A 25125-nucleotide genomic window follows, 5' to 3' on the forward strand; every position below is an offset into this window, starting at 1 on the left:
ACGATGCGAGACACAACCCATCCTTGACTATCTAGCTTAAGCAACTCTTGTTCACGTCCTTATATAAGTTACAACCAATGCACTGGAGTCCTTCCCCACATTCTCTTGACATGGTAAGGATACCAATGGAACATACAGGTCGTCCATTGATTATCCTCCTTTCATACCATGCGACCAGGGAGGGAGGAAGGAGGGAAAAGAGGAAGGAAAGCAGGAGGGAAGGAAGAAAATAAGAATTTATTAAGCATCTACTATATCCCAGACAGTATGCTAAGCACTTCGTTATTGTATAGTCATTCAGTCATGTCCAACCCTTCATGACTCTGTGGACTATGTTATCCATAGGTTTTTCTTGGCAAAGATACTGGAATGATTTGCCATTTCCTTCTCCAGTGAATTAAACCTAACAGAGGTTAAATGACTTTCCCAGGGTCACATAGCTAGTAAGTGTTTGAAGCTAGATTTGAACTTAGTTCTTCCTGATTCCAGGCTTGGTGCTCTAACCACCAAGACTTCTAGCTGCCCATTTTAGTACTGTGCTAAGTGATTTACAAATATTATCTCATTTAATCTTCACAGCAACCCCCAGGCCAGTTGCATCTCCCCAATTTTTCTCAAAGACAGTGAGAAACCATCTCCACAACTTATTTCAGGATATAGGATGTGGTTCATTCAGGCTTGGTGACTTGAACTTTTGGAGGGCAGATAAAAGTGCTCTTACTATCACCTTATCTATAACAAGCTACAATTCCATCATGTCTATTTTCAGTCTATCTTTCCCAGTCTGAATATTGTTTTCCTTGGGAGAGAAAACACAAAAAAAATAGAGACAAACTAATTCTCCCTTCTCTCCATTACCATCTTCCCACTCAGGCCTAGCATGGGTCCAGTTCTTTTCTTGGTCTGATCCTAGGGTCATAGCTCTAGGTGAAGAAACTGCTAATTCTCTCAGGGTTCCACTGTAACAGAGATGGGATCTGAATCCATGTCTTACTCCAGAGCCACCATATATTCTGCTGTATCATGCCATCTTGTGTTCACTCATCCATCCAAAACCCTGCTTCAGGCCCTCATTGCCTCTGGCCTGAACTTCTGTAATAACCTCCACAGGGGTGGGTCCTCAAGTGTGGCCTTCTGAGTGAATCCAAACTTCACAGAACAAATCCCCTTAATAAAAGGATCTCTTCTGTAAAACTCGGACTCAGTCAAAAGGCTGCATCCACATGTAGCCTCAAGGCCACAGGTCCCCACCTTTGCTTCCCATTTTCCTCCTTTCCAATCCATTTTTCTAAGAGTTGCCAGTCAATACAGCCTTTTAATTGCCTTTAGTAAGGCAATTGCTTATAGAAAGCCTCATTCCCAATTTTAATTTGAATACCCAAATTTAATTTAATTTCTTGACATTATTCTTACAAGGCTGGGCCACTTGTTTGCATTCATCTTCAGTTACCTGACTTCACTCCCACTTATGGTACCTATCCAAATTTATTATTTTAAAATCTGAAATGGTGGAAATGTTAGCTCTCTGCCCCACCAAACTGGGCTCTGTAGACACCCACCTCCTCTACTCCCTCCTTAGAATCAAATGTGACCATGTCACCAAAATTCCTTTCTTGAAAGTCTCCAGTCCTTCTTTATCAAGCTTTCCTTTGAAAGTCCCCTTGGGCCATCTCACCAAACTCTTTGAAATCTGTTTTCCCCAAATCTAGAGTACATGTTAGACTCTGTCTGGTGTTTCACTCCTTATCTGTCAAAAATTCTAAGATAACATGGTTGGGGCCTTCAAGTTTTCCATCATCTCTACTCTTCCAATTAGTTCTTCCTTATTGGACAGACCCAGGTCCAGAACAACATTCTTCTTTGTCACTTCCTCTCTACCTTCTGAAAGATAAAATTATCAGTGAGGCAAGTCAAGAATGTCTCTGCTGTTCCACTTTTAGCACAGAGAAAAATTTTCTCCAGTTGATGTCAGGAGAGTTCCCCACCACAATTATTTTGTATTACAGTTATGTCTATGTGTACTATTTCTCCCTACTAACTCGAAGCAGGGCATAATAGAGGCAATGTGCTATAATGGCTACAGAATGAGATCTGTGTTCAAAGTTCTGCTTATGACTCATATGGACTATGTGATCCTGGACAAATCACTTTAACCTCTCAGTGCTCTAGACAACTCTCTAAGAAAAGATGCCAATTTGTAAAAGTAGAAGGAGTTTCCTCATCCGAAAGTTCCCAAAACCAATGAAATTACAAGTCTAGTCTCTATTGCAATACTGTAGCTGGCAAATATCTAATATATTTTTACATCTGATATTGCATCAGCCCTGCACAAGTAGGCACTTAATTACATTTGTAATTGAACTGACTTACATATTTTTTCCATTTGATGTAATTTTAGAAAGAGAAAAAAGAAGAAAAGAGAGAGGAAGGAAGGAAGGAAAAAGAATGAGAGTAAAAGAAAGGAAGGAAAGAAGGAAGAAAGGTCATCTTTAAATCAGGGAAACAAACATAGCATTAACTCTTACCTAACCACTGGTGCCATCACCTATCACTGATGGCACTGATGGAATTTAGTTGCAAGAAAAGCATCTAAAGTGGGAGAGGCAGAGAAATTTTGATAGTAAAAATTGCAAATCAAATGTTTTGTAACATCAAATTCCACAAGAAGGAATGGAAACTATTACATAACTAGAGCACTGAACTAGCATCAGTATTTTTCAATTACAACACTGATTAATGCAATCAATCTTTGCATCTCAATTTTTCCATTAAAAAAGCAGTACATGCATTTTACATATCATAGGATGAGGACTATAACATAAGGGCTAACTTATCATTAGTGAATTTTAGGGGTAACTGGTGTGTCAGGTTGAGTAAATCTGACTTTTTGAGATGATGGACACACTATTCCGGGTTTTATATTTCCTTCTTCCCTTGGGGAGGGAGAAGTTACCTAGCAATTAGTTTCATTGGAATGTGGGCAGAGTATCCATGACTTAAGAGGTTTCTTGAGGACTGAGTGGTCCTCAGATTAGACAATGGACCAAAGAACTCAAGCCAGACTGTGTGTGTTGGGAGTGAGGAGACTTGTGAAAGGGATTTAGGAATCCTATTATGGAATGAGGGGGGATGGGCTTCTGTCTGCTGAGAATCTGCCATAAAGGAGATAGGCACTTAGGTTTCAATTATCTATGACATTTTAGATTAGAGACCTACATAAAAACCTACCTCATTTTAGCCTTCTGACTCCAGCACTCAGTTGCACCCAGGAAAAATCACATGTGTAAATTGTGTCAACGTGTAGCCTACCCATTTATTAGGGGAAAAGAATGAATCTCTTCACATAGAGAATATTAGATCAATGAACATTTTTGTACTTGGCTATTTCAAGGTAAGCTGGCAGAAATTATCAATCAATTCATAAGCTTTATTTAGTGCATATTTGTGCCAGGCACTAGGGGTATCAATATTAAAATGGATCAATCCCTTCCCTCAAGGAGCTTATATTCTATTGGTAGAAGCACATATGTATATTTAAGTCTTGTACAAAGTAATTTGGAAGGGGATGGAAGGCACTAAAAGCTGGTAGAGCTTGAGCTAAGCGTAAGCGAACAAAAAATTCTAACAAGGGATTTTAAATTATGCTGATAATTTTTTAGCTTTCTACTACTCATTTGACTCATCTATTGTTGTGGCTTAATATAGGCTTGAATATGTGATTGTCTCATGACACCCTCACTACATTATTTTATAAGACTTTTTTTCTTCAATTTTTCAGACTAGAAGGGACCTTATCTAGTGTACTCCCCTCATTTTGCAGATAAAAGAGCTAAAGCTCAAAAAGGTTCAAAAACTTACCCAAAGTAACCCCGGTCATTAGTGATATATTGTATAACAATTGATACATACAGCACTATCTGTCTAAGATCATTCACCACAAAGCTATAAAGGGAGTTGCTACATTGTTCACCTCCAACCACTGACATAATACTATTAAAATATGGCAATTTGATGGCCAGCTTTAGATCAGAAGCCAAGAAAAGAAGGGAGCAAAATAATTTTTCTCCCTTCATCACTATTCTCTTTCTAAAGCATTTTCTCTTTCCAACCAACAAACCCCAATCCTGGAAGAAATATTCTAGTCAACTCCCTGAATAACACAGAATCAAGCCAAAGGTCCCTCCCATCAAACTCCAATGTCTTCAGAATGATTCAATAACGAGATTAACAATGAAAACCATTTAGTGTCAATTTGGGTCACCTGGAGTTAAGAAACTTGGACGTTGATTCCAACTTTCTTTATCTGTTAAAGGATGTTCTTTATGGTCCCTTCCAGCTCTAACATTCTAAGAAAAATCCATAAGCCTAGGACACAGACTATCACCATTCTCCATTTGCACAAATGGATTTATGATTTTCCACAAGTTATATATCCAGGCCCAGCTGGGTTTCAAAATCAGTATTGTATATTTATGATTAGTGTTTGTTTTAAAATGTCAGAAAAGTTAAATATTTAAAAGAGAAAAGATCACACTTTCCCATGTTTAGACTACCAGGAATATAGGTATAGCCTTGCACATTTAAAAATAGAAAAGGCTTATTGTTTCACCAAATACATCTAAGGAATATTGAAATTTTTGAATTTATTCTTATCCCTATAAAGCACAGATTAGATCAGAGGTTTTTAACTTGGGGCTCACAGAGCAACAAGGGGATCATGGAAAGATTTTAGGAGGTCTGTGAACTTGGCTGGATAGGAACAAAATGACACCATTATTTTCACAGCATCTAACTGAAATTTAGCATTTTCTTCAATTGTTCAAAAATATTATTCTGAAAAAGGGTCCATAGGCTACCCCAGCATGCCAAAAGGGTCCAGCAAACTCACACACACACATATACACACACACACACACACACACACACACACACACAACACACACACATTAAGAACCACTGGTTTTGATAAAAATTGCTGTTCACCAAGTCCTAGACCCAGGAACACACTGCTATGGATATAAGAAATACCTAGTATGGAAGTAAGAAATTTTTTCAATGGCAATGGTCAGTAAAATAACTTGAGTGGCATAAGGAATAAAATGCTGTACTTGGAGCAGAAAAATCCTAAATTCAAACCTTGCCCCAGTCACTTATGGTCAATGTGATCCTAGTAACTACTAGTAACCTTGATTTTCTAATTGTAAAATAGGACTAATAATAACACTTGGGTCATAATGTTGTCTGAAGATCAAATTAAATAATAAATGTAAAGCTGTTTTCAAATCTTAAAGTATAAATTATTCCCAGAGGGTCAGCAGTACTTGTTATTTTCTCCCAGTATGTGCTGACTATAATGCAGAATGGGAGTACATTTTTGAGAGCAAAATATATTTCATGCTGTAAATGTTCATACTAGTCACAATTAGCACTTCCTTTGCAAAAATGCGCAATTCCATCAGTGTGCTAAACACAATGTCTCAGTAGATGGTCTTCACAAGTTGCTGGTCAAAAGAAAATCTTAACCTGAGAGCCAGCCTTCTGATCATGAACCTCTGTGAACTTAACTAGACTTGGGAGAACTATTTATTGCCAGACTTTCTACTGAAGTCTTTCTAAGAAGGGATCTATAGGCTTTCTCAGACTGCCAAATGGGTCCATAACAATATATATACATGTGTGTGTGTGTGTGTGTGTGTGTGTGTGTGTGTACACACACACACACACACATACATATATAAATATACAGATATGTATATACAGATATGCACATTAAGAAGCTTTAGTTTTGATAAAAACTTCTGTTCTTCAGAATGTCCTGGACCCAGGGACACATCGCTATGGATATAAGACCCAGGAACATACTGCTGTGGATATACCAGCAGAATGCAAGCCCGTAGTGGGTTTGCATTCTGCTGATATAACCTTCAAGAATCAATCGTGCTCAACTACAAGTATTTATTAAGTGCCTACAATGTTCCAGGCACTACAAAGAGAGAAATGCAACAATCTCTGCCCTTGAGGAGCTTTCATTCTATTGAGGGATACAACACATAAGCATGTACAAAATTTGTGCAAAATAAATTTAAAGCAACTTATTTATCGGAGGGCACTAGCATATGGGGAGGAGGATCAAGAAAGGATTGTAAGAGGCAGAAGTGAGGGAGGAGGGAGTCCGTTCCAGGCACGGGTGATAGCCAGGGCAATAAAATGGGAGGTGGAAGAGTGACCTCTGTCTTTCAGATTCCATATCATTATGGAGGTCCATATGATTATGAGCCATCAGAGTAAAATATTAATAGGGGAGTTATTATGAGTATATGAAATTAAAAAATAAGATGAGTGGGTATGATGGAAAGAGCACCAAATTTAGAGTTGAAGAGACTGGATTCAAATGCCAGGTGTCTTTCTTACTACTTGTGAAAATAGGAACTAGTTTTTGCCCTTCTTTGTTTCACTAGCTCTGAGTACAGTGACTGGCTCATAGTAGGTCCCTAATAAATGTTAGATGACTGACTGACAACCTCTTTGGGTCTCAGTTTCCTATCCTATAAAATAAGATTAGACTAAATGACAGTTTAAAACTCAGAAATCTGAAAAGAAGTATTCAGTAATAATAATGAAAATTTATTATAAGTAATTTTGAATGATTTCCTTATTCAATGTAACTCAGTTTCAGGATTAGGTGGGGACAAATTATCTTCCACTTACTTCATATGTATCTTTTATGTACCATTGTATATTACTTTGTATGTTATGTACCATTGTATATTACATTGTATGTTATTCTTCATATACACATATACCATTAGAATGTAAGCTCTTTGAGGGTAGGAACTGTTTTTTTTCTTTGTATACTTTTTTGTATGCTTTGTATGCTTAGCATTTTGCTCATAACACAGTAAGTACTTAATAAATGCTTACAGATTAATGACTTGATCGATTATAAGACCATTTGCACAAACGAACATGACAAACTGGTTTCTACAGTCAGTTCTTCAGATTTCCAAGGATCCATTTCCAAAGAAGTCTGGAATTAAAGACAACCCCAACATTATTTTGCCCTGATACAACAGGCATGTCCAAACACCTACGTACACCCAACTCAAATTGGCATCAATAGCTAGAGGGTGTTACTATATGGGAACAAGCTTTTATTGTGTCAAGCTATGAACTGGAATACCTTTTCAGTGGGGTAATCATGTGAGTGTGGTGCTTTGGCTGATTGCTCGAATTAACCAACAGTCTCTGTTACTTCCCATCCTAAAACATTTTATACCTTTATGGCACAATATTCTCTTATATTCACATACCAGAATTTGTTTAGCCATTCCTCAATACAAGGACACCTTTTAATTTCAAATTTTGGCTATAAGGAAAAGTGCTGCTATAAATTTTTTGCATATATGGGTTACTTTTCCTCTTTCTTTGATTTCTTTAACTACAACATAACTAGGGCTAGTTATGGTATAGAAGGGTCAAAGGGTATGTAGGTTTGGTAATTTTGGTGGGGTATAGTTCCAAATTGCTTTCCAAAAGTTCCTCTGAAGTACAAGCTAGGTGGCGCAGTGGATAGAGCACCAGCCCTGGATTCAGGAGGACCTGAGTTCAAACCCAGCCTCAGACACATAACACTTACTAGCTGTGTGACCCTGGGCAAGTCACTTAACCCCATTGCCTAACCAAAAAAAACCCAACCAAAGAAACAAACAAACCAAAAGTTCCTCTGACATATATTACTTATATGACTCAGCCACTATAATTATAAATTGCAAAACATTGGGGGATTTGCATTAACAAAGGTAATTTTCTTGTGAGTTCCCTACACAGAGCAAAGCAATTATCTAACCCAACTATTTCATTTTGCAAATAAGGAAACTGAGGCCCAACAACATGAATATGTTACTAGCCAAAGGTTACTAAACTTGTATCTGGGAGCTAGAACTCAGGCCTCCTGACCCCTAACCCATTGATAACTACATTCCACCCCATGTTTGCCTTCATACTAAATTGAAATACAAACGCAAGTATGAAAGCCTCAACATTCCTGAATACCAATATTTTTTCTTAACTGGAACATCAATCAAAAGAAAGCATTTCCACATTCCCATGCAACATTTCACATTATTTTCTTGGTTTTGAATAGGTTAAATTCGACACATTACTTTCAAAGCTTTCCTGCTTGTCTGTGCTTCCTTCTGAACATTGTTCTGTTCTATTGTATGAATTTTAAAAGATGTTACAGTGATCCTCTTGGGGGGGGGGGGATTACTATTGCTAATGCCTACTCCTCTCAACCCCAGCCCTTAAAGAGAGAGAGAGAGAGAGAGAGAGAGAGAGAGAGAGACAGAGAGAGAGAGAGAGAGAGACAGAGAGAGACAGAGAGACAGAGAGAGACAGAGAGAGAGACAGAGAGGGAGAGAGAGAGAGACAGAGACAGAGAGACAGAGAGACAGAGAGAGGGAGAGAGAGAGAGGGAGAGAGGGAGAGAGAGGAGAGAGAGAGAGAGAGAGAGAGAGAGAGAGAGAGAGAGAGAGAGAGAGAGAGAGAGAGAGAGGGAGAGGGAGAGAGAGGAAGGGAGGGAGAGAGAGAGAGACAGAGACAGAGAGACAGAGAGAGAGAGAGAGAGGGAGAGAGGGAGAGAGAGACAGAGAGGGAGGGAGAGAGAGAGAGAAGGAAAAATAAAACTCTTATAAAAAAAACAAGCACAATGTGAAGCAAAATAAATCCACTCCTCAGTTATATCCATCTCCTTTCTATCAGGAGGTTGTCTTCTGTTTTATCATAGATTCCCTGTGGACATCATTGGTCACTGCACTGATCAGAGTTCTAGTCTTACCAAGTTGTTAATTTTTCTTTACTATGTTGTTATTGTGTAAATTGTTCTCCTGGTTCTGCTCACTTTCCTATGTACCAGTTCATCTACGTAGAATACTCTCTAATTATGTCTTTCATCACCCTGGATATCAATTTTAAAACTATTGTTTTTTCTTACAGATTACTCCAGGCAGCAAGGCTGCAGCTGCCAACCTGTGTCCTGGAGATATCATTCTGGCCATAGATGGCTTTGGAACGGAGACCATGACTCATGCTGATGCCCAGGACAGAATTAAGGCAGCAGGCCATCAACTGTGTCTCAAAATTGACAGGTATCCACTAATAATGGAATCCAAATTTGATCTGTTTGGGGAGACAGTCTGAAATGAAGACATGAATGTGTGGGTCAGTGTGCAGAGAGAAAGGGCTGGTAGCCAACTAAGGTGGATTCATGAAGGCACCATCACTCCAACATTCTAATTAGAACCTTAAAGTTGATTTATTGTATAACTTCTTTTTGTACTCTCCCTGCCTCATGCCATGGCTAGCCACATCCTCTGTCCCCCTGCCCCAGCTTATGTCCCAACCTTCTGCTCACCACATCATCCCTGTCATTCAAATCATCTCATACATACACACACACACACACACACACACACACACACACACACACAAACACACACACACACACACCAAATAACAGAAACTGAGGGAACATTTAAATATGAAAAAACCAACAGGCATATGGGAAGAGAAAGGAATGTGTCTAGGTATCTAGGAAGAGAAAGGAATAGGGTTTTCTGGGGCAGAGAGGGGAAAAGATGTTCTGCAGCCTTCACACAGGAATGCAGGGCTGGAGTCCAAGGCTGACCCAGTGAGTTGGCAGTGATACAGCTCCTTCTAGCTTTGCCTGTGAAGTTTAGGCGTATACTTCTACGTAAAGGGCAAGGCAAGGCCACAGTTGCTATCGTTACTTTTTCTTATCCTCCTACTCTTATACCTAACTTGGGGCCATCCTGTCCCCAGTTCATATCTGCTTTTCTTTCCGCTTTCCACTGTAATCTTTAGAAACTTTCAATCAATAAATAAATACTTATTAAATGCTTACTATGTGCTAGTTACTGGGCTAAGCACTGGAGATACAGAAAGAAACAAAAGACAGTCCTTGCCCTCAAGGAGCTTACAGTCTAATAGGGAAAACAAAATGTATACAAATATGTACAAAGCAAGCTATATACAGGATAAATAGGAAATAATCAACAGAGGGAAGGCACTAGAATTAATGCCAACAAACTCCCTCCAATCCTCTTACACTCCTACTCAGCAACACAGAACCTGGCTTTTCTTAAGTGACATTTCTTACCAACCTCTCCAATACTCTCATTCCTTTTCTCCCCTCTCCTCTACTCATTCATTGGGCCAGGAGGGAGAGCTGCCCTATCTCTTACTTCCCATTATAATTTCTAAACTAGAAATTCTTAATCTGAGGTCCTTGGACCCTCACTGACCCTCAAGGGATCAAAATCTGTGAACAGATTTCAGATTATCCATGAACTTGGATAGGATAAAATTATATCTTTATTTTTCATTAACCTTTAATTTAAATTTGGCATTTCCTTAAATTATGAATGATTTTTGAAAAAAGATTATCTTGAGAAGAGATCCATAGGTGTGTCCCCAGACTGCCAAAGGACTCCATGACAGGAAAAGTTAAGAACCACTACATTAGCCCTTGCCGTGCCATAATTACCTGCAATACTTAAGTTTAAAGCCTCAGTTCCACAAATACAAGATCGGAGAGGCATGATCAGGTAGCCATTCATCTGGAAAAGAATCTGTGGTTCTTAGTGAACTGCAGGCTCAATGCATCAATAGTGTTCTCTGGCAGCTAATGTGAATGTAAAATGTATTAATAGAGGCAAAGCTTGCAAGAACTCACTGATTTTTGTCCTGCTGTACCCTACCTTATTCAGAACATGTCTGGAATATTGTATTGAGTTCCAGGTGAAACATTTTAGGCAGGACATTGATAAACCCAAGAGTATCCAGAGGAGGGAAATCAGAATGGTAAAATCTCAAGTGCAAACCTCACAGAATCACTTGAAGGAGCCAGGGATGTTTAGCCTGGAAGAGCTAAGCAGGGCAGGATCTTTCTCCAAGTATCTGAAGTGCTGGTGTAGAGAAGGATTAGATCTGCACTTTTTGACCCCACAGGCAAGAACTGGGAGCAATGGGAGGAAGTCGAAAAGATGTAAAATTAAGTTTGATTGAAGGAAAAGCTTCCTTACAGTGGAAGTGTCCAAAAGAAGACTGGGCTTGCTCAGGAGGCGAGGTCATCCTCAGTCTTCAAGCAAAGGCTGGATGAGAACTGATGAGTATGTAACAGACATTCTTGTTCTGGTATAGAATGGCTTCAATGATCACTGAGAGCCCTTCTCATCCTGAAATTCTATATTTCCATAATCTCTCTTTTATAATTCCCTCAAGAATTAGCTCTGATTTATCTTGTTTATACCTTGTCTGTACATAATTGTTTTCCCCACTAAACTGTGGTTTTAGTTTGGTTTTGGCTTTAATTGTAGCCCTGGCACTTAGTACAGGGCCTGGCACACAGAGGGAGAGAGAGACTGCTTTCTCTGAAATCACCAGTGACTTCTTAATTGACAAATGCAATGACCTATTCTCAATTCTCATCCTCCATGGCCTTCTTATAGCATCTGACACTGTGGGCCACCTTCTCTTTCTTGGTACTATCTTTGTCCTTCACTTACATGTCACCTTCCCTTTTTAATAAATATGCCTGTTGACTTGAAGTTCATGTCATCTGATGTTACAGCCCTCTCTAGATGCTGGTGGCTAGCATCTGCTGATTTTCTGAACATTCTACTGCCTTCTTCAACGATTTTGGACCTGTCTTCAATGTTCATGTTTGACGATCATGTCCTGTCAGCTCTTTAAATTTCTCAGTTTAACTTTCATCTTCATTGAATTTAAGCCACTCATGGGGGGGGGGGCGGAGAAGGGGGGGGAGAGAGGGGAGAGAGAGAGAGAGAGAGAGAGAGAGAGAGAGAGAGAGAGAGAGAGAGAGAGAGAGAGAGAGAGATACCTTAGATCTCATAACTAGAAACTGCTCAGCCCTTAAGATCTTGAACTTTGACATTCATCTTTCAGATCATGACTTCCTTTCCTTGCATCTCCCCTATATATTCATTCTTCTGAATGTCCCCTTTGCCCTAAACCTGACCTCTGGTCCCTTGATTATTTTTTGTTCTCTCTGTTGCCTGTTGCCCCTGTTGTAGAATTACTTCTTTCCCCTCACAGTCTTGACCCTCCTCATTTCCCACTTGACTATACTACTTTGGAATTTCTCTGACTCTTCTACCATGCCCCAGGAACCTCATCAGTGAGAAACTTCATCCTGCAAAATAAAATTAGCCTTGGTACTCACACTTTGCCACTGCTCTTTGCTCCTCTGATTAGAGGGCAGAGCCATGAACCTCAAAATCTCCATTTCTGGAGAGGGCTCAGAACAAATATCTCTTCCTTTCCTACCTGGCTGCAGTACTCTGGGATTTCTCCAACTTCTCTACCATGTTCTCATAGGTATCCCATTCCCTACTCTTCAGCTTCAGTGTGTGTGTGTGTGTGTGTGTGTGTGTGTGTGTGTGTGTGTGTGTGTGTGTGTGAGAGAGAGAGAGAGAGACAGCATGCTTTCCCATAAGATTGTAAGCCTGTTGAGAACAGGGACTGTCTTCCTTTTTTTATATTTCATATTTACATATCAATATCCCCACTGCTCAGTACGTTGCCTAGCACATAGTAAGTGCTTAATAACTGATTAAAGTCAGCCATTTCGATGTACTATCCTCCTTTTTAAGAATCCCTTTCCCCATTGACCTTTTGATGCTCCCTCTCTGCTAATTCCTAATACTGAGTCACCCCCACCATGTATTCTTTCTCTACTTCTACACCCAAGAAGTGAAGCAGCTAGAGAAAGTCATGAAACTTCCCTCTGAGTCCCCTACAACTTTATGCCGCCAAATGTGAAATGATAAATTGCAGTTCTTTTATTCATCACTGATTAACTCCATACCACATTCCCTACTGCAGCTGTTCCAAACATTTTCAGGTCTCCTCCAGCCCTAAATTCCATTTCCACCCTGATCTCTCTCAAATGATGACCTTACCTTCTACTTTAATGAAGACTGAGGCCATCCTAAATAGGAAGTGTCTTGGAAAGAGCCCTGGATTTGGAATCAGAAAATGAAAGTTCAACTCTTGACTTCATTATTTTCTAGCTCTGTGACCATGGGCAAGCAACTTAATCTCTCTGGGACCCCTGTAAAGTGGAGGGTTTGAATTATACCAGATGATTTGGATTCATTTTGCAAAGGAGGAAACTGATGACCCCTATAATCCCTTCTAACTTTACAGATCTATGATTCTGTAGTCCCAATATTCTTCCTTTCCTTCTCCATACTTCAAAACCTCTGTCACGTCCCATCTTCTTCACCCTCCATCCAGTCTCCAAGGACGAGGCAGACATCCTTGTCAAAGATAACCCTTGCTTCTTGATCTCATCCTCTCCTTTTCCTTTAGGACTTTGTTCCATTGATCTTTCTCACCCTCTATTCATTGTCAATCTCTCCCCCTCTAACTGGTTCTTGTATTCTGCCTACAAATAAAAATTAATCTTTGACCTTAATTTATTCTCCTGAAGCTAGCTTCTTATATTTCTCATTCTGTCATTGGCAAATTCTAAAAAAGTAGCCTCCACTTCCTCAATACTCATTCACCCTTGAGGACTCTGCGGTGGCTTTGTCTTTATCACTATACTGAGACTGCTTTCTCTGAAATCACCAGTGACTTCTTAATTGACAAATGCAATGACCTATTCTCAATTCTCATCCTCCATGGCCTTCTTATAGCATCTGACACTGTGGGCCACCTTCTCTTTCTTGGTACTATCTTTGTCCTTCACTTACATGTCACCTTCCCTTTTTAATCCTCCTCCTACCTCCCTGATCACTTCTGTTTGTTCTTCACTAACTCTTCACCTTCTGTCCATCCCACAAATGTAGGTTCTGCCACTAGCCTTTCCTCCCTTTTCATTATCTCTCTACCTTCTTCTCATTAATTATCTCATCACCTTTAATGGCCTTCATCACTATTCCCTCTCCAAATCTATATTTGGCTCCAACCTTTCCTGAGCTGAGTTTGGCATTTCCAAGTGCCTGTAGTCTATGACCATGGGATGTCCTGTTGACATCTCAAACTGAACAGGTCCAATCCTGTTGATTAATTGAATGAAGGTTTGATTCACCACTACATTCACTCCTTTCTTCTCTATATAATGAAAATTCAAAACTTCAGAATTCATTTTCAAGTCTCTTATTCACTTTGTATTTCAAATCAATTGGTAAGTCCTATTGATTCTTCTTCTGCAATACCTTTAGAATCTGAGCCTTCCTTTCCACTCTCACTGCTACCACCACAGTTCAGACCCTAGTTACTAACCCAGATTGCAATAGTCCCCTAACTTCTCTCTATTCTTATGAATGTGTAGGTCTGATTATGTCCCTTGAGAGAAATAATTATTTCTCTCTTGTACTGATAGCCAGTTATTGAATTAGGACTGGGGTTTTTCCACTTTCTGTTTAGTCATTTAAAGCTCAGGACAGGTGGATCGTTTGGCCAGTTTTTGAAGGGCAGGGCTGATGATGGGATGAAAGACTTAACTAACTGGGACCAGTTAGGTCTGATCAAGAAATAAAGAGATTTTAGTCTGGGTGAATTCTGGCCCATTGTGTTTTAGTCAGACAGGTCTGAGTGGAAATGGATTCTACCTTTTGTCTATATTGTCCTAGAAGGCAGTGGTCTGGGTAGAGATTAGTCTATTTATCCAAGACTGAGTGTTCAGAGTCATGTCCCTCAGCCCCTGATTAAGGTAAACCGACCTCTCATTATAATATTCATTCTCTCATTACCTATTAACCAATCAAAGTCGACTGCCACCCTCAGGTGCACCTCCTTTTCCAAAGGCTTTATGAGTCTTCAAGGTCCCCCCTGAGAGTTTTCTTTGGTCATCAAGAGGAATAAGTGAGCTTATTTTATAACCTGCTAGCTGTAATTAATAAAATCAATTATAATTTACCCAGAAATTCTGGCTCTCAGAAATTTTCATTTTCCACAGCCTTCCTTGCTGAAAACCTTCAGTAACTACTGACTGGCTACATAAGGTGACATGTCCTGTTATTCATAACAACCATCTGGGTTTAACCTGTCTATAGCCTTATTCCATGGCCCTCCCCTTCATGCATTTTGCAGGCCAACCAATCTGGGCTATTAATTATTTCCTCACTTCATCCTTTACTTTCTCACTTTCATATAGTCTCACAGGTTAGATTGTAGGCCTTCAGTGGGCTACACACAAATCTCTGCCTTTGAAATTATTCTTGCCCTTCAATCTTGAATTCTTCTATGAAGTTTTTCCTAATTCCTCACAGATAGTATTGATATCTCCCTCCTCAAGTCTCTCATACTCTTCTGTTTGACTTCTCCTATGCATATGATAATATAATATGTTGCTGCAGTTACTTGGGGAGAGGGTGGCTTTGTGGAGAGATCATTGAAATTGGAGGGAGGAAGACCTGCCATCTAATTTACTAGTTGAGTGACCCTGGACAAGCCACTTAAACTATCTCTGCTTCATTTTCCTCATCGGTGAAATGGAGATAATAATAACTTACTATCTGCCTCACAAGGTTTGTGTGAGTTAAGTGTTTCATAAAACCCAAAGTGGTCAGTCATGGTGGCTTATTCTTGCAATTCCTGCTACTGGGGAGGCTGAGGTTGGTGAATTGCTTGAGTTCAGAAGTTCCAAACTTCAGTAGGCTAAGATGTTCAGGTATCTACAGTAAGTCTGGCACCAAGATGGTGAACTCCCAAGAGCAGGGTAGCACCAGGCTGCCTAAGGAATGGCAAACCAGTCCAGGTCAGAAACAGAGCAGGTCAAAGATTCCATGTACCTCAGTCATGACTGGCCACCATGCTTTCAAGCCTGTGTAAGATGAATTCGCAGTCTCAAAAACTGAAATATAGTTAAATCCATCTATATGTAAATTTAAGCTACTGTTATTAATGTCTATCCCACTAATCTAAAAATTCTTTGAAATTAGGAATGGTATTGTTCTTCATCTTCATATTCTTACCACTTGGCAGTATTGAATTCTATTAGCTTGCAGACAAAAAAAGTTTTCCTTCCATCAAATCCTTTGTCATCTCAGAAATCAATTTGATGTAATTTAATTCAACTAGCATTTATTAAGCACAATGTATGCAAGGATCTGGGGGAGGTTCAATGACAAAAACAAAACCATCCTTCCCTGTTAAAGGATCTCATCATTCTATGGGTGTAAATATGGTTCACAAAGAAATATAGTGCAAGGAAATTTGATGCAAAAGAAGGCACTAAAAACAGAGAGTGCCAATGAAGGCTTAACAGGGTACATATCACTTGAACTTAAAATAAGATAAAGATTCTAGGAGCTAAGAGTAAGAAAAGTATTTCAGGAGTGAGGTGATAATTATGTGAGGTAGGAGATGGGATATAGAATTTAGGACAAAGCTAGTTTGGTTGGAACATGGAGATTCTGAAGAGCAGTAGTATAAAATAAGGCTGCATAGGTAGGTGCTGGATTGTAGAGAGCTTTAAATGCCAGCCTGAATATCCTGTAGGCAAAAGGGAGCAACTGAAGATCTTTCAGCAGGAGTGGAATAATTGCAGAACTGGAATAATGAATATAATAGTGGGCTTGAAGTCAGGAAGATGTGAATTCAAATTCTACCTCTGATATTTATTAGCTGTGTGATCATAGGCAAGACATTTAACTTTTCTGAGCCTAAGTAGCCTTGAAATTTTCTTCTAGCTGTAAATGTATGATACTATAACCTTGCCTTAAGAAAATTATTTTGGTAGCTTTGCAAAAGCCAAATTGGAAAAGGTAGAGATTAGAAGCAAGGAGACCAATGAAAAGGCTATTAGAGTAGTCTGAGAGAAATCTGATGAGGGCTTAGACTTTAGTGGTGGCCATGTGAGTAGAGAAGGTGATGTATCAAGTGAGCAGTAGGGTTAGGCAAGCTCCAGAATGCAGGCCAAGCAAATTCCCATAATACCAGACCACTAAGCAGTAATTCATTTACGGGGCAAATGAGTACTCATGCATGGATTCAACTCCAGACCTTGAACAACACAAATAAGAGAAGGAACAATATGGAGGCAGTGTGCACATACCATTTCAGTGAATACTCAAGGCTTACTCTTCTAGGCCTCTCTACACTCCCACACAAGTTAAAATGTGCAATTAGAAACTAATTGCCCCAGAATCTGCACAAGAGTCTCAAGGGAAATCTTGATTCATTCCAGATGACAGAAAAAAGGCATAGCATTATTTGTACAGGACTAAACAGGGTGATGATAAAGGGGAAATCATTTTTATTAAATCCTTGGATGTTATGTTGTTAGTATTCAACTGTAGAGAAGAAAGAACTATCTGATCATTAGGCTAGAGAGGGAGGTGTAACTTCTAAAAGCTAGGAGTTCAATTATTTTATTTTATTAACAGGGCAGAAACTCGCTTATGGTCTCCCCAAGTTTCAGAAGATGGGAAAGCACATCCTTTCAAAATCAACTTAGAATCCGAACCCCAGGTATGAACTACAGAGTAAATGATTCTGGTATTTTGCCATCCTCAACATCCCATGTGTTTTTTTTTTAATACTTTAAAATTGACATTGTTCATTTGCCATTGGGTTTCCATTTTGGGTTTCCAAGTTCTTTCCTATAAACCACTACCTACACTAACACCTAATGATTAATGACTGAGTGTGAGTTTTAATCAAAGTTTGCATGCTTAAAAATAGGTTTTAAATTAAGCATACTATAAGCATTTTGTCATTAATAGAGTCTATAGGCACAGTCTACTTTCCTTGGACCTGTTTACATCATTCATGATACTGAATAAATAAAAATACTTCCCTTATTCTTAAACCTTTCAAATGCTCCCTTCTTGGCATATCTATTCAGATTGTGGATTCCTTTGAAGTAGAATAAAACATCAGAAACTACTCCCACTTCCCACAAAAACTCTTGCTCCAATGTTTTGTCATGACATAGAGTTAACCTGGGCTTCTTGAAAACTATGTCACTAGATTGCAAGTTCTGGAAGCTTCAACCAAACTGGAGGGCTTTCAACGTGGCACTGGCTATAGACTGCATCTGTTATCCTAGGATCACCTTGGCTAAGTAGAGAAATGCTCATCACCAGAAGCTTAGATACTATGGCCATGGCAACCCATCAAACACAAAACTACAAATGGCCCATTTTGAAGACTCCCTCTTCTACTACAATAACAAAAAACCAGGAAACAGGAGCACAATGTACTAAGAAAATCAGTTTTTAAAATACATACATGTATTGTGAGTATGTAGTGAGAAAGAGATGATAAATAGGTAGATATAGAGAAATAGGTAGATAGATAGATAGATAGATGCATGCATGCAAATGGATGGTACTCCTCTAAATGTGAGCTCTTTGTCCAATGACCAACAATCCAATATGCAATTAGAAGAACCACACCAATATTGACATTCTTACTATAAATTAAGCCAGAAGACAAAAGGAAATTGAAGCTATAGAAAAGGATGGCTCATAAATTCTCCATGAAAACGCCAATGAAAGAGGAGAGTGAAAACAGTCACCTTCGCAGAGATGTTAATTGAACCTTTGGAAGCAGATGAGATCACAGGATCATAGATGGAGACTTGGAATATTTTTTAAAGGTCATCAGTTTACCTAAAGCAAGTATAGGGAGAAGACTCAAAACAGAACTATAAAGCAGGGTTCCCAATGTGGGTTCCATGAATCTTTTTTAAAATGTATTTTGACAACTATATTTTAACATAATTGGTTTCCTTACTAAAACACTTTTATGCTTTTAAGAACATAATTCTGAGAAGGGAGGTCTGTAGGCTTCATCAGACTACCAAATGGGTCCATGACACACACACCAAAAAAAAGTTTAAAAAATCATGGATTAGTTGGAGTTGGTTTAATCATTTATACAAAGACAAGTAGGTGGAAGTGTTTGGTCATCTGGCCTTACAATGTTTATTTTCAGCATATTCAGAAAGACCACCATGAAGTTAGTTGCAATCTAAGCAGCAACATCTGTTGTAGAGAATGCCAAAGTAGAGAAAGTCTAAAAAAAACTTCAGGAGATCTTCCAAGTCAAGTCAATGTATACTTCGGTACTTGTAACTATGAGGTAAAGGTAGGCATAGGGTAGGAAGGTAAAAAAAATGTTGGAAAATAAGGCTCAAGATAAGGAATAAAGAGAGCCAAAAAGTTTATAGACTACCAATGCAGAATATGATGGTTACTTTCCTCAGAGGCAGAGCTGGAAAGTTCTAGATGTGGCAAACACCAAACAACATCACAACCAAAAAAGATGAAATTAAATATATCTTGATGGGCAAGAAGTGACTAGTTAGTGATATAGGAGTGGTTTCAGAATCTTTTATCTATGTTCAGTCAGATCATTGTCTGGAATCATACAATCATAGATCCAGGACTGAAAGGGATCTCAGAAACCAGAGGTTAGAACAGAAGTGAAAATCAACATGAAAATAGAAGAAAAAAATGAAAGGACAAGTGCATAAAACTATAACAGCCTCAAATTCATATGTTCAAACAAGTTATTGATTTTTTTTTAAAAAATGGGTAATAGGCAAAGGTAAAAACATTAAGTATTATTATCACTATGTCTTATAGAAGATTAGACAATGTAAGGAAGAAGTCAAAATGAGATTAGAAGGACCTGAAAACTACTTCAGCCAGCAAATAATTGATCTCCTTATCAAGCAGAAAGGCAGCACTGATTAATAAAACAAACTCATTTGAGAAATATTATAGAGGAAGATTAAAAAAACTGCTATGATTTAACAATTGAAGACCAACAGAACAGAAATAAGTGTAGAAAACATGCATAAAACTCAATCAATCCAGATCATCTCAAGAGCATTTATAAATGAAATTTGAAGGAGGCAACAAATAGGTGCAAAATGGAATACAAGATTGTAATATATTGTCATAATTGAATTCAATGGAACTACCATATTTGGACTCAATACTTCATCCTCATCTGAGAAAGAGGAAATGGCACATAAGAAGAGACGTTTATGAAGAGAAGTGGAACCCAACTAAATAGAGAAGAAATTCATACTGGAAGCAATATCTTTCAAAACAATGAAATGGGATTTTTTAAGCTATCTGAGTGAAAGATAACAAAAGAATGTGTGGGGAGAATCATAGATCATGTTATCAGCCCTCCCCAAAAAAAGTCAAACATGAAGACATGAGCAACTACTGTATCACATACCTTCTTACCTACTTTTAAAGAATAAACCTATCAAAACATCCTTGATAAAAATATGACAGTGGAATAAGCTGGCTTTTGCAGATCATTTTCTATACCAGAAGACTTCCTCACAGTCACACAATTAGCTGAAAATGTAAAAAATGCAAAATGCCATTGCATTAAGTATTTGCTGATTATTTAAAAAAAAAACCTTTTTTGATTCAAGAAAATAAAATGCAGCCATAAAGGCCTTTTCCAACAGATGTTTCTCATCCATATGTTAAGACTATACAAAAAAGCTTGATAGGTGCAATCACAGAGGTAACTCTTCAGCAAACCTCTGATTATAAATATTAGAATGTAAAACACTATCCGAGGATAGTCTGTACAAACTTCAAGTGGAAAAGGGATTCTCTACAGATGATGAGGTCCTCCAGTTATTCCTATTTGTGAATGACATGCTGATTGCAGTTAAGTTCCAAAATACTATAAAGTTACTTTAGTGAAAGCCAGGGCCACTTAAAAAGAGATAAATATAGCAGTTTATGCAAGAAAAACCAAGGATACCAACAACCCTGCCTACTGTCTTGATCTTAAGGTATAACTGGATGGACAGCCTATGGAGTTACTCCATTAGTTCTTATTCCTTGGACAGGCAGTATAGATTAGTTACTTTCAAAAATTATATAGATGGACAAGTTGGGCTCAGAATTGAAGAGGAAACAAAGAGATTGCATTTAGCAAATTTGCTGTGCCTTCAGCAGTTTCCATCTGCTCCCTGTCCAAACAAAACGATTTTCAATCATAATATTCTCCAACGGATTCCATCTGGCTGCGAAATTTAGAAATACCATTATCCCATAAGAATTAAAACTGTGGGTTATTAAGGACAATGGAGAGACACACGGTGAGTGTTGAGTTGGTTATGGCTTGCCTAGGGTCACACAGTTAGCAAGTATGTGAGACCAGGTTTGAACTCAGGAAGGTGAGTCGTTCTGACTCCAGGCCTGGCACTCCACCCACTGTGCTACCTTGTAAAATATATCAGAAAAGAAATTCATGATTAGAAAAACTGTTGAGCTGGTCATATACTAAGACTAAAGACTTAACCCTGTTTGCCTCAGTTTCCTCATCTATAAAATAAGCGGGAGACAAAATGGCAAACCAGCATCTTTGCCAAGAAAACCTCAAATGGGGTCATCAAGATTCAGACATAACCAAACAACAATACTACTTTTTGTGCATAACTGTTCTGGCTAGGAAGTCATCGTGTCTTCATGTAGCTACATGGCTTTAAAATTATCTAGATTTTTTAAGTTGTCTTCAATTCAATTAAACAAATATTTATTGACTGTTTATGGTATATAAAGCTGCTTTCCTAGGTATGGGGCTTACAAAAAGCAAACTAAAGGAATCTGTGCCTTCAGTAAGCTTCTACTCTGGTAGGGGCATAACATATAAGCTGTGAATGTTTTAAAGAAAAAAAGGAAAATATATCAAATCCACCACTTCATTATGGTGTTTTTCATCAGACAGTTATAATTCTTGTGAAGTACAAGCACGTACAGACCTTCAATCAGCTCTTCATTGCACTTACTTCTTTGTAACTCTCATTCCAGGCATTTGTATAGTTACTGAGCTGCAGATGCCAGTAAACATAGTTACAAAAATGACATTCTGCCCTTCTCTGTGCAGCTGAATTATAAAAAACAAAGAATTTTCATTTAAATCTACTCTCACTAAATGGGATAAATGAGTCAAATAATCTGGTGCTTATCTGAATATTTCAGTATAGAAGTACCATAACCAAGTGAAATCAACCCAGATCTTGCTTATAGCATTCTGTACAAATCACATTAAAAAAGATTTTCTGAACTAGCACTTCTCAAGTTAGAAAGAAAGGGGTTAAATATATCATATCCTTTTTTATGCTCTCAAAAGGCATTAGTAACTTTCAAAAATTACATAGACTAGCATGTCAGGCTTAGAGACAGGAAGTGTTGGGTTCAAATACTACCTTGTCACCTAAGAGTCCTGTGACCTTGGGCAAGTCATTTCACTATCCTGAGCTTCAGAAAGCTTGCTAGGACTTATCTGCTAAATCAGAGTTACCTGAACTGTGTTTAAAAAAAAAAAAGGCTTTTACCACAAGAAAATTGATACGGGGGGAAGAGGAGGCAGGGAAATATGTTGGAACATTCCAGTTCAATCCTTTTCCTTTGCAGAACAATTCTCTTAAGACTCGGTAACTTCCTTTTCTTTAAGCTGTCAGGCAAAAGTCAGGCTTGGCCTTCCTGATTAGGACAGGCAGCCTGCTATCTGTGTTGTGAGATTTTGGAAAACTGAGAAGGCTAGTCTCAATAAAGGGCAGATGTCTGAAATGTCTCTGTTAAACCTTTTTCTTAGGCTTAAGGCTTTATTGCAAATACCACCTGGGAGAGCTAACTGGGGGCATCCAAGTGGTACAGTGGATAGAGCTCTGGGCTTAGAATTAGGAAAACTCATCTTCACGAATTCAAATCTGGCCTCAGACACTTCCTAGCTGTATGACCCTGGGCAAGTCATTTAACCGTACTTGCCTCAGTTTCCTCATCTATAAAATGAGCTGGAGAAGGAAAAGGCAAACCACTCCAGTATCTTTGCCAAGAAAACCCCAAATGAGGTCACAGAAGAGTCAGACAGGACTGAATAATAACAACAAAAGAGGTAACACCTTTTGCTCAATTTATTCCTCAGGGCTAATGAGTCTATCATATCTTTTCCTAATAATAGGTTTTCATAGAATGGAGTAAGAAACCAGTAAGAGGAGGGGCTCCTGAGATGAGGGAGGGGCAGAAAGGCCACTAAAAGGAGGCTGAAAGTGCTAACAAGAAACTTTGACCAGTTTACAATTTTGCGAGGGGCTGGTGCTGGCCATGAGATGCTGTAACCCCCACCCCACCTCAAAAAAGTTAGTGATGTTAAGTTTGTTAAAGTAGGATAGGTCTCTAAGAATAATTGACCTATTGTTCTACATGGATTTTTTTTCATACTTTTGTTAGGCAAAGAAGAAAGAGTCTTTTCTAAAAGAGCTGCAGAAATAGACTAATCTTTGACAAACAAAGGTAACGAAAGTGAAGGCCATTAAAATGGGCAGCTTAACCCTCCATTGTGGAACTAGGTCCTCCTGGGTTTCTAGTCTTGGTCAAATTTTAAATCAATCACTTAATTATCTCTGACTTATTTAAGTCAAGTGACCTAGGAATAATTTGGTGAAATTCTTAAGTGTGTAGTATGCTGTATTGTGCTAAATCGATTTCCAATCCTTACAATTTTTAAAACCTTTCCCTCCTCAAATTTTTTCATAGCACATTTGCTTAGACTTATTTGTTTTCATCTTATTCTGTATATCATAGCTATTTGTATCTGAGTCATTTTCTCCCTTCTTACCACATCTAGATTTTAAGTTCTTTGAAGTCAGTGGTACTGAATTTGTTCCTTTCTGTATCTCTAACACTTAGAATATCATAGATCTAGGGCTAAGAGGGAACTTAGAGGCTGCTTAATCCCACCATTCAGTCATTTTCATTCATGTCTGGCTCTTCATGACCCCATTTGGGCTTCTCTTGGCAAAAATACTGGAGTGGTTTGCCGTTTCCTTCTCCAGCTCATTTTACAGATGAGGAAACTGAGACAAACAGGGTTAAGTGACTTACCTAAGGTTACAAACCCAGTAAGTTTCTGAGTCTAGATTTGAACTTAGGAAGATGAGTCTTCCTGATTTCAGGGCCAGCACTCAATCCACTGCACCACCTAGCTGTCCCTAGTACCCCAGCTGTCCCTAGTTAAACTCAAAGACTGATTGTTCATGCATGAATGTCAACATGACAGGACATCTCTAAGGGAGTAACATTCCCCCAATGTCCAAGTAAGTAGACTTGAGCCTTCCCTTCCAAATGAGGTAAGTCCTGACCTGCTTTTGACATGTTTATACCTGAGATGTTCCTGCTGCCTCTTCAACCACTGTCATAAACCTAGCCCTAAAGAACAAAATTTTCTCCAAGCATCTCCATGCTCCAGCCAACTGTGATAAAAGAAGGGTTTTTAGCCAACTGGATAAGCATCCGTTAAATACCTACTCTGTTCGATCTGTGCTTGGATGCGTACTGTTTAACATTTTTAGCAATGACTTGGATAAAGACATTGATGCCAGATATGCTCATCAAAGTTACAGATGATACAAAGTTAGGAGGAGTAGCAAACAGACAGACTGCATGAAAGATCCAGAATCCAAATGGATCTTGACAGGCTGGAGCATTGGGATGAATCTAATGAACTGCAGTCCATTAGGTATTGCCTGGCTCTTGGGTACCAAAAATCATACTCACTAGAACCAGATGGAGAGGTCTTGATGGAAAACAATTGTTCTGAAAAACTTGGGGGATTTTCATGGATTGTAGGAGCGATATATGTCAGCAGCGTGAAGTGGTAGTCCAAAAAGCTAAGCTGAGCTGCTTTGAGGGGTTTAGCTTCTTAGAATAGAAGGGTGAAAATCCCACTGTATAGCATCCTCCTCACACTTCATCTAGAATGTTGTCTTCAGTTCTGGGCACCACAAAACGGTTTAGGAAGGATATTGATAAGTAGGAAACATCAAGAGATGGGTAACCAGGGTGATGAAAGGTTTCAGTCCATGACAAGAGAAAATCTGTTGAAGGAGTTGGGCATGTTTAAGAACAAGAGAAGGCTCAAGGAGGACACATCAGCTTTCTTTAATTTTCTGAAGTACCACCGTGTGGAAGACAAGTTAAATTTGTTCTGTTTGGCCCCAGAGGGTAGAACCAGGAACAATGGATGGCAAATTTAGGCATGACGTCGGGGAAAAAACTTTCTAAAAATTAGAGCTGTCCAAGA

At 38.7% G+C, this 25125-nt stretch overlaps 1 protein-coding gene and 1 long non-coding RNA gene across 4 annotated transcripts in view; one reads left to right on the forward strand and one right to left on the reverse strand.

Annotated features, from left to right (window-relative positions):
• Positions 1 to 25125, reverse strand: part of LOC110222587 (uncharacterized) — a 174161-nt gene that overhangs the window by 92864 nt on the left and 56172 nt on the right. The window lies entirely within an intron of this gene.
• Positions 1 to 25125, forward strand: part of PDLIM3 (PDZ and LIM domain 3) — a 59420-nt gene that overhangs the window by 7204 nt on the left and 27091 nt on the right. For all 3 annotated transcript variants that reach the window (XM_021007656.2, XM_021007655.2, XM_021007653.2), the window contains exons 2-3: positions 8995 to 9146; positions 17439 to 17523. In XM_021007656.2, the coding sequence (XP_020863315.1) occupies positions 8995 to 9146; positions 17439 to 17523 (237 nt within the window). The remainder of the gene's footprint in view (positions 1 to 8994; positions 9147 to 17438; positions 17524 to 25125) is intronic.

This window comes from Phascolarctos cinereus, unplaced genomic scaffold (genome assembly GCF_003287225.1).
Source record: "Phascolarctos cinereus isolate Bilbo 61053 unplaced genomic scaffold, phaCin_HiC Scaffold_9;HRSCAF=440, whole genome shotgun sequence".
NCBI classification, from domain to species: Eukaryota; Metazoa; Chordata; class Mammalia; order Diprotodontia; family Phascolarctidae; genus Phascolarctos; species Phascolarctos cinereus.